A 10,503-nucleotide genomic window follows, 5' to 3' on the forward strand; every position below is an offset into this window, starting at 1 on the left:
TTCATTTTAATCTACCAAGAAGGATTAGAGCCATATTGGGGGAAAAACAGAATAAATATTAATTCGAGAGTCATAATATTGTGTGATTAAACTAATTAATGTACAGGGAAAAAGTCATAACATTAAGAGATCAGTGTAGCGTCAGCTATTTCTTCAGAAACTGTATTCTCTAGATATTTAATTGGTAGAAACTACACATAATCCTATAGGCCTCCACAGGTGCTTACATAGACAGAAAGCTATTTTCAGAGTAAAGAGTACTTTTATGATCTCGGCCTGCCAAAGGCCACAGCATGCATGCTTTTGTGTATGTGCTTAATGTCCTGACTGCTTCCTCTTTTCTTCAATGCTTTGTTGTTCCCCTTCACTCTTGTTAGTTCCTCTTCTTGCCATATTGTGCTTTGCTGAACCCTTGAGGCAGCTGTCACTTTTGTTAATAAAACTTAAACATTATTGTCCACTGCCAACTATTCACAAATCTAAGTAGGATATTTCTGTGTATCAGACATTGCATTGTGTACATAGATACCTTCTTGTAGGTAGTTTGAGGGTTGCTTTACGAATCTATAGGCTACTGTTTCACTGCTGTTGTTCACACATACCCTAAAATACCCAAATCATCCATTTAGAAATATACTCTTGATCAGTGGTTCTCAACCAGGGGTCCAGGACCCCCAGGGATCCTTGAGGGAGTTTAAGGTGGTCCCCAGAAAAATGGGGATAGCTAATTTTCATTAGAAGTGAGTAAGAGTTACAAGATTGATTTTTCTAGTGATAGGTTCATGTCAGTTATGTCAATCAATCAATGCCTTGGTTTGAAATTGTGACGTTACTGACATGCGCAGACGCTAGATGCTACGAAATGACGAGGTCGCGCGCAGGTGAGCCGGAGTGACGGTGCGACGGTTTATGTGAGCTGATAACACCTGTGGGACTTCGTGTTTATCCTTAATATCACACTAACCGCATTTTACAGACGTACTAATGAGTTTTATAATATACTTTTACCGACCTACCTTTGCTAGGTTTTAAAATGTCTCGTAGCAGCACAGAGGAGGTAGGTGACACCTCGGAGTGTGGACAAACATGGGGGGTGTCCCCAATGGACAAAAGCGGACTGAGCGAACCGACCTCGTACGGTCCCGCATCAACTTCCTCCGGCTCGTCCCACCACAGTTTAGATGAAGGCAGTACGGGCTCCAGCCACGGTCCATCACTCCCCCGTGTAGCCTCAGGTACTTTAAGCTAACGTTAGCATCTTGTACTTTAACCCTTCAACACCTGGAGCGTTCAGGGGCCTTTCACTAGCATTTACACCTCAGAAACCAGAGAAAATTGTTTTGATTTACTTCAGAAACGCTAGAAAAAACATGCCGAACATCTTAAAGTGTCCCGCAAACTGCAAAAAAAAAGATACACACACACACATATATATTCTACAATTTCATTTAGCAGACGCTTTTATCCAAAGCGATGTACAACACAAGCAAGAATTTAGACTTAAAGCAAGAATTTAGACTTAATATATATATATAATTTTATTTATTTATTTTATTTATTTATTTTTTTTAAAGAAAACTAGTTTACTAGAAAACTAGTCCAGCTTCTGTTCAGGTAATTTGCTTTTGACTTTTTCTTTCTTTCTTTTTTTTTTTTTTATTAATTTCTTTTCTAATTTTTTGGGCCATTTATTTTTAAGTTTCAGGTCAAGCTCCTCCCATGTTTTTGAAAGAAATCAAGCCCATTTGCTCAGGTATGAAAGAGTTAATAGCACCATGGCACAAAAAAAGTATCGGATCTGTATCAGCTATTAGCCAAACAAGTTGTATATCAGCATATTGGATATTGGCAAAAAATCCAGTATAGAACAGCCTAAGTCTGAATTTTGTTTTGCTAGTGGACCATAGAGGGTCAATAAGGCCACTTTGTTAAAAAAAAAAATCATGCCTGTTGTCAGGGTGCTGCAGAAATAATATGACAGACCCTCTCCTCTTATTTTGTCTTGACATAGGTCATTTCCCTCACAGCTTCAGGTTAGGGAGGACCACTTCATCACTGCTTGCATCTACCTCGGACAGCTCCATTCGCAGCAGTGGAGGAACACCAAGACTCAGGAGGACCCCTGGGTCTGCTGGGGCCGCTGGCACACACCCAAAACGGACCCCACTGAGTGATTCCACTGGTACTCCCTGAATAAGCGGCTCTCAACTGGTCTTATCACGCAGTCAAGATTTCTAAGTCATTGGTTCAAGGTCCACACATTATATAGGACTGCATATTCAATTTTATTTCACAAAATGTAAATAACTTGCTGGCGTAGAACCCAGTGAAATAAAATATACTGTAAGAATAAACAGGGCATTTCAAAATAAAAGCTGCGGGCCTGAATTCCACTGTACTTCAAAATGAAGTGTGTTTTTTATACACTTGATAGTCCAAGGGTTCATTCAGAATGGACCAGCGACTTGTTTTTGGACAACGACTCACCAGTTGGGAAACACTGTCCTAGATAAAGTTTTAAATGTAAACATGGTTGAAGCTGTGTTTTGTATTCTGATTACTGTGCTTTTGCAGCAACAAGTTGTTCCTCTGCGACCACAACCTCTGGTGCGTCTGTGATTGTGGCCGTGGTTGAAGGGCGCGGTTTGGCCAGGGGAGAGATTGGCATGGCCAGCATCAACTTAAAATGTCCAGAGCTTATCCTCTCGCAGTTTGCAGACACTGGGACATATGCCAAGGTAACCCGTGCGTTATCAAACGCTATAACCTGCATGCTTTATTGGCTGTCAATCATTGCTACACTCAGCAGAGCATTCAAAATAGAGGAAACTCCTGTCTCACTCGTACGTTTACTCTTGTGAAGGTCATAACCAAGATTCACAATTTGGTGCCGCTAGAGATCCTGATGCCAGACACAGCGAGTGAGAAGGGGAAAGGGACAAAGCTGTTCAACCTCATCACAGAGAACTTCCCGGTACCAATAAAGATAGGTGTTACGAGTAAAACGCATAATTAATTCAAACAAGTACACACCTTTAACCCTTTCAAACCTGAGCAAATTGGCTTGATTTTTTTTTAAGGCAAGAAAGTTAAAATAAAGAAAACAAGGAACTGACCTGGGAAAAGTACTTTAAAAATTATAATGATTTTGTAACCTTATTTCAAATATGTAACTATGACAATTATAAACACAAATTTTTCCCTGAGACATTTTTTCCCATAACCTTTTTTTAAAATATTTTTCTAAATCTACTAACTTCTTGCAAGTTGTGGATCATTTCTTAGCAAGTTGCTCATTGCCTGTTTTCCCATATTTTGGAAAAAATTGCACCAATTTGCCGAGAATTCAAAGGTTTAAATACTGATGATAGGCGTCTGAAAACAGCACAAGAAATATGATGTCGCTCCAGGTTTCAGCAAGTAGCACACTCACGCTCATTCACTCACTCACTCTTTGTTGGCACTACTTCAAACTGCGTATGAAGCGCTCCACCTATTAAGATGTTGTTCCTAACTGTTCGTGTAATATTTAATTTTTATGATGTTTTTGTCAGGGAGTAGCTTTCACTGCTGTCCAAAGGAAGTATTTTAATGAGAGGAAAGGCCTGGAGTACATTCAGCAGCTGTGTACTCCAGAATTTGGCACCGTCATCGTGGAAGTGCAAGCTAAGTACGCCACTGAGAACAATAATGTATAGAAGTAGATGCACAGTCACACTATTTTTTTAATTACCTAATGCCATGCTTTGTTCAGGTATTATTGCTTGGCAGCAGCAGCTGCTTTGCTGAAATATTTAGAGTTCATCCAGAACTCTGTCTACGCTGCCAAGTCTCTCAAAGTGAGCTTTAAAGGAAGTGAACAGACGGCAATGATTGACTCAGCATCTGCCTCCAACTTGGAGTTGGTGGTCAATAATAGAGACCACAGGTAAGACGGCAAGACTACATACATCTTTGTATATGTAGTGCTTGTATAATCGTACACAGCAGGGATGTCAAACATGCTGCCCCCGGACCAGAAGGGTCTATTCTGGCCTTCAGGGTGACTTTGCAAAGTGAAATTTCAAAGTAACCATCAGTACTAAAGACCAACTGATTATATCAACAACACACGCTTATATGAAACAAAAGAGGCAAACTAATATAGATAATTCCTGACATTGACTCATGCATTTGAGTTAAGGACATCTCTCACTACCTACAGACACAAAAAAAACATTTTATCCGTAAATTTAGAAATATTTCAAAGTAAAAGTCCCCCATTTCTATTTTAAAATGACTTGAAACTGGAGGCGCTATAAAAAAACAGCTTCATATTTTTTCATTTATGCAATGGTTTTAGTGGTCTGCCCCACTTGACATCAAATTGGACTGTATATGGGCCCCTGAACTAAAATGAGCTAGACATCCCTGGTGTACAGTGAGTGTTCAGTATCTGTGTCTCTGCTTATCTGTGTATAGGAGCAAGCACACTCTTTTAGGGGTTCTGAACCACACCAAAACACCTGGTGGTGCCAGAAGGTTGCGCTCCAATATTCTGGAGCCTCTGGTGGATGTGGACACCATCAACATACGCTTGGACAGCATACAAGAGCTGCTGCAGGACGAGGAGCTCTTCTTTGGCCTGAAGAACGGTCAGGAATAAACAAAAACAGCTTTCATTTTTACATTAAATATTGTGTATATTGTAGTTAAAAGTATGATGCAGTATTTGAGTGTTTACTGTTCTTTTGCACTCCTTAGCCATAGGTCATTTCCTTGACATTGACCAGCTGCTCTCTGTTCTTGTCCAAGTCCCAAAGCAGGAAACTGTACGTACAGTACTATCAGTTGTGCAAGATGATTTCATTGCAGTGGAATGTCTTGTCATAAAGTGAATTCATATGTTTGTTTTTTAAAGTGCTATAGGAACTAAATGCCCCAAATTGCATCCATGTGAAATATAAGTCCATTATTTTGTGCACTTATGAGTACTTTTGCTGTATTTCTACAGGTTCAGGTTGCTGAAGCAAAAATTACACACATCATTCAACTGAAACACACATTGGACCTGGTGCCAAGGTTAAGGGTCTGTGAAATTTATTTTGAATCATCCTACAGATTGATAGAATGACCAAAATAAGCTTTTTACTTCACAAAAGCATTGCACTAATTGTTATTTAGTTAGGATGCAAAGAGTAAATCCTCTGAGCGTTACACCTTCTGAACAGATGGTGTTGAAGAACTGCAACACAGCTCTGCTAAAGGCATACAGCACCTCGCTGGAAGATAACCGGTACTGAGCGCTGTGCTTTCAGATATGAATTTACTAATATGTGCTGCCTACTGACTCCTTCTGCTGTATATATTTGTGTCTACCACAGGTTTGACATGATTCTAGAGCAGATCAAGACAGTGATAAATGATGACACTACCTACCTGAAGGGGAGTCTGAACATGCGTACGCAGAAGTGTTATGCAGTCCGCCCCAACATCAACGTGTACCTTGACATTGCACGCAGAGTTTACACTGAGATAGTGGATGACATTGCAGGTGTGTGCTCTTCCTGTTTATATCTTTGGTTTACAGTGTTTGTATGTATAGTATTTATACAGCAGACGCTTATTTAGTGGTATCGTGTTGCATAGGGCTCGTGAACCAGATGGGGGAGAAATACGGTTTGCCGATACGCACCAGCTACAGCACAGCTCGTGGTTTCTTCATCCAGATGAAGCTTGAAGGAGTGTTTTTGCCTGAAGGGAAACTCCCCTCTGAGTTTATCAAGGTAGGACCACTGAGAGCTGACACACTAACTAAGAACAAAAAAAATGATAACCAAGGTGCTCATGGTCAAAAAAAACCTCACAATTTAATTTTCCAGCCCTGCAAAAGTCATGATATTAGTAAAAATTATTGACAGTATTGGAAAAGTCATGGATTTTTTGTGTGTAATGAAATTAGCTGTTATAATAATCTTCAATAATTTATGGAAGTGAAGTGCTGCCACGCCAGACGAAAAACGGATCAGTATCAGGTAATAAAGTGAAAAGTAAAATTTATTATACAATTCTGTTTGTGTTATACGTTGTGAATGGTCATTAAATGTTGTTAAGGGTCCTTGAAAAATCATGGAAACATTTTTGCCAATGAAAATGTGTGGGAACCTTAGAAAACTCAATACCAGATGTTAGTGAGGCAAGATATATTACCCTATGGAGAAAATACAATTTGAATATTTAGATAAACTCAAATGCTGTGTTTTAATATCTGCTGCCACAGGTTACCAGGCACAAGAACAACTACAGCTTCACTATCGCTGACCTGGTGAAGATGAACGACCGCTGTGACGAGGCCCTGAGGGAAATCTTTCACATGTCTTATGTGTGAGGAGACCATGATCCTATGACTTACAAACATGCACAGTAATATGGGAGCGATGACTGGTTGCTCTGTATAATCAGAGAAACCCTGTGTCGGGTTCTCATGTAGAACAGGAAACAATAGGATACACATGGAAAAGCAGCTGAGGCACACCAAAAATACAAAAAAACAAAGAAGAAAGTATTAGAAATCCTTTATTGTAGAGGCTAAATCATCAAAAAAAGCCAACATGTTTCAGCCACTGCAGGTCTTTTTCAGGGCTTTAAAAGAAATTACACAATAATAGATCGAAGGACGTAATAACACTGTACTTCATATCCTGAGAACTAATAATTTGTGCATGGGCCATTCTCAAATTTCTCAGCTACAGTTAAGTGCTCATAGGATTAGTCGATTTTATCCGTCAAATTGTTTCTTTGGCACTCATCTAATTACACAGATGACTATGATCATGCAGATATGTGTTTAAAGCATATCTTTAAATGTTATTTGGATTCCAGAGATGTGACTATTATTTTACAGTAATGACTGATTTTTAATCCCCAGATAAAAAAGCCTCAGAATGATTTCTTCAGTGACATAGATCTAACAAGCAGTTAGTCAATTCACTCATTAAAAATGGGCACTGTAAGTTTATACATTTCTATAACTAAGTGTTTTCATCTCATTAGCAGCTGATTTTGATGAGTTTCATGTATTCTACCTTTTGTCCGCTAGAGGACGCTGTTTGTCAGCTATAATTTTGCCCCTTGCAGCATCTAACCTATCTCCATACAGGGTGATATGTCAACTGCTGAGCACCATCTACGAGCACATTCACTGCCTGTACAAGCTCTCTGATGCTGTGTCCATGCTGGACATGTTGCTGTCACTGGCCAACGCATGCACCATCTCTGACTATGGTGAGTGTGAGTCACTGCTGATATCCAATCTCAAGTCAGGCAAACTGTCACATTAGCCTTGAGGAAGTCTGATCTGTTGTCTGAGGGAGTGCTGTGTGCACACAAGGCAGCACCCAGCCAGCATCACACATGACAGCCAGAAACCGCTCCACTGAGCTGGCACCTCTGCTGGCCTCAGTTCTTTGTGTATGTGTGAGTGTGTGTGAGTGTGTGGGTTGTGGGCAGCACCAGCCCGATCAGGCACGTGGGTGGTGAGCACTGGCCCTCAGCTGTCTGAAAGTGTATCGCCATAGACATGTGCTGACTGCCTGCCCCCCTCTATCCCAGCCAGCTTGTACTCAGATTACCCTGGTTACATAAGTGTGCACTGGCGCGCTGTATTTACCAAGACAAATCTCCCCAGCAGAGGAGCTAGCTGGCTGTAACCACTGCACACACCTCCCTCAGAAATCAGCTTTAATATATTGTGACACACCTGTCAGTTAAACAACCAGCAATACTCAATTTCACGTTATAGATGAAACTATACCCCTAATCGCCAAATACAAATTCATAAAGTGTATCTGTTTTTAATGCGTTTTGATCACCCCATGAAAATGCATTAAAGAGAGTTATTATATAAACAAAACAACAACAAATCAAGCCATTTTTGACTGTTGCTTGTTTTTCTGCTGTGTCTGCCAGTGCGCCCAGAGTTCACAGACACACTGGCCATCAAGCAGGGTCGTCACCCCATTCTGGAGCGAATGGTTGGACAGCAGCCTGTATCGAACAATAGCTACATCTCTGAGGGCAGCAACTTTGTCATCATCACTGGGCCCAACATGAGCGGCAAATCCACCTACCTAAAACAGGTGGCGCTGTGTCAGATCATGGCTCAGATAGGTCAGCAGCACACCGCTCAGCCTCACATGAATTTGAAATGCAAAGCTCTGCAGCGCCAGGCTTTGATTTGTCTTGATTTTGCCTTTGCATTGCAATTAATTCAGGCTCTTTTGTCCCTGCCGAGTACGCCTCATTTCGTGTTGCTGATCAGATTTTCACCAGAATTGGTGTGGATGATGATTTTGAGACAAACTCTTCCACCTTCATGTTGGAGATGAAGGAGGTATGTTTGTTTTATTTACCATTAGGGCTGCTCACATTCCTTAACTACACATACAAGGGAAAAAATCATTATGTTATGACTAAGTGCATTTTTACTCCCCAAAGATCTCTTACATAATCCACAAAGTAAGTGACAGATCACTGATCATCATAGACGAGTTGGGGCGTGGTACCAGTGCTGAGGAGGGCATTGGCATCTGTCACTCAGTCTGTGAGTTCCTCCTAAGCCTGAAGGTAGAGTTTGCACGCATACTGTACAGACACTGCTTCCTCCTAAATGAAAACCAGATAAATCAGATTCCTGTGCTTTGTATTAGTAATTTAATGCCTTGTTGTTTGTTATGGTACACCTCTTAGCTCAACAGTAAAGTAGCTACGTCAGTACAGTTATAGCTTGTTTTCCAGTGATTTAATTATCAAGGTGTGTGCTGCTTTTCGGCTGTTTGCAGGCGTTCACCCTGTTCGCCACACACTTTCTCGAGCTGTGCCAACTAGAATCGCTTTATCCCAACGTGGAGAACCAGCACATGGAGGTCCAGCACACACGCAGAGCTGACACTGGTGCAGAGAGTTTGGTGTATACGTACTTGCTGACTCGAGGGTGCTCTGACGAAAGACACTATGGTACAGAGTCAGTGAAATCAATGCAGAATCCTGTTGAAACTGGTCTGGAAAAATGGTTTCAGAGCATGTTTTTGCTCTTCTAGGTCTCAGAGCAGCAGAGGTGACTGCACTTCCTCCAAACATAATCCAAGAGGCAAAGATAATTGCCTCCAGAGTTAGCCAGCAGCTTTTGGTATGGCTCCTGAAGAACAGCTTTTTCCTTTTGCCTTACCATTTTTGGTGCCCCAACCTGTTCTGTGTGCCTTTTTATTTGCAGTACAGTTTAGCTTGTGTTTTCATAGTACATCCCATATTTGTGCAACGGTAAAACACTGTTAATTTTAGAAGAAACCAATATTTAACCCTGACAGAGTCAAATGCTGTGCCTCACATGATGGATAGCACAAGTATTTTTTGTATAAATAATTGTATTTTATATCAGTGAAGTGCTGAGTAAAGAGACAAAACCCATGATGTGGTTTTTGCTCTAGGCCAAGCATCACAGTGATCCAGAGACACAGAGGCAGAGAGCTGTGTACCACCTGGCCACCCGCCTCCTGCAGACTGCCAGGAACTCCAGACTGGACCCAGACAGCTTGCGTATGTATCTCAAGGGCCTGAAGAAGCAGTATGAGGCAGAGCTGCAGGCAGCAGGGCAGCCAGCGTCCATTGACACGGAGGAGGAGTGACTGATTGACCCTGACACAGTGATACACTTACAAAAATGAAAGATCAGTATCATTATGAGGAATATTGTGTTTAGGTTGACTTGTTTGATAATAAATTGTGTTCTTTGAATTCCAGTGGTCACATGTTTATTTTTTTGCTATTCTATAAAAAAATCCCACAAAATAATAATATTGTTCATTTTGAAAAAGTAATGTGAAATATTGTAGCAAAACATGCCTTAAATGCCTTTTTTTAAAGTATCTTTATTTATAAGGACAGCTGTGTACGTTGAAATGACAGTGCTCTCATACCATTAGAAATTAAAATTAAAAATTAGGGACTGTTAGTTATTTATGGGACGGTAAGGGGTGGTGCAAAGTGGGGGAGGTACCTTTTTTTTTTTTTTTAAATTTGGCTTAGGGGAGGGATGTTCTGCTTTATAATGTTGCAACTGCAAGTGGGTTTTAAAGGCATGTTTTCTTTAAAAATCCCCCAAATCACACAATTTATCATAGCCAGAAACTGTAAATTATGGCTGATTATAACAAAAGAAGTATCATGCATTTTCTCCCAGTCACTGATAGAGGCTCAAGAAAAAATATTTGTAGCTCCAGGGAAGATCATAATATTAAAAAAAAAGAAAAGTCATACACCAGCCACCCCTGTACAGTAAGTGTCAAAGTCAGAACAATTTTAACAAAGCTCAATAAATAAAGTACAGTCCTTTAGGTCACTATAAAAAAATAGAAGGCATTAAAGAAGTGTGGTTTGGTCAAATCAAGTCTACCACAGATATAAGAACTTAAAAGAAATATGGTTAATTCTCTAAATACCATGGAGATACTAGAAGTCCCCATATAA

At 40.4% G+C, this 10,503-nt stretch overlaps 1 protein-coding gene across 3 annotated transcripts; it reads left to right on the top strand.

Moving 5' to 3' along the window:
- Positions 1 to 819: 819 nt before the first annotated feature.
- Positions 820 to 9,771, top strand: msh4 (mutS homolog 4). 3 transcript variants are annotated; one of them, XM_088087738.1, is made up of 22 exons: positions 820 to 881; positions 1,026 to 1,235; positions 1,700 to 1,753; positions 2,012 to 2,182; positions 2,575 to 2,738; positions 2,864 to 2,974; positions 3,555 to 3,670; positions 3,755 to 3,928; positions 4,462 to 4,634; positions 4,744 to 4,811; positions 4,994 to 5,068; positions 5,211 to 5,275; positions 5,364 to 5,533; positions 5,629 to 5,765; positions 6,260 to 6,363; positions 7,139 to 7,263; positions 7,948 to 8,148; positions 8,253 to 8,371; positions 8,476 to 8,604; positions 8,820 to 8,994; positions 9,078 to 9,166; positions 9,465 to 9,771. In XM_088087738.1, exons 1-22 carry the CDS (start codon positions 863 to 865, stop codon positions 9,660 to 9,662), a joined length of 2,847 nt encoding a protein of 948 aa, XP_087943864.1. In that variant the 5' UTR covers positions 820 to 862; the 3' UTR covers positions 9,663 to 9,771. The 3 variants fall into 3 exon arrangements, with proteins under 3 accessions (XP_087943864.1, XP_087943866.1, XP_087943865.1); XM_088087739.1 differs by having other exon boundaries at positions 849 to 911; XM_088087740.1 differs by lacking the exon at positions 1,700 to 1,753.
- The last annotated feature ends 732 nt before the right edge of the window (positions 9,772 to 10,503 follow it).

Source organism: Plectropomus leopardus, chromosome 14 (assembly GCF_026936395.1).
Source record: "Plectropomus leopardus strain MGB_pleo_1.0 chromosome 14, ASM2693639v1, whole genome shotgun sequence".
Taxonomy (NCBI): domain Eukaryota; kingdom Metazoa; phylum Chordata; class Actinopteri; order Perciformes; family Serranidae; genus Plectropomus; species Plectropomus leopardus.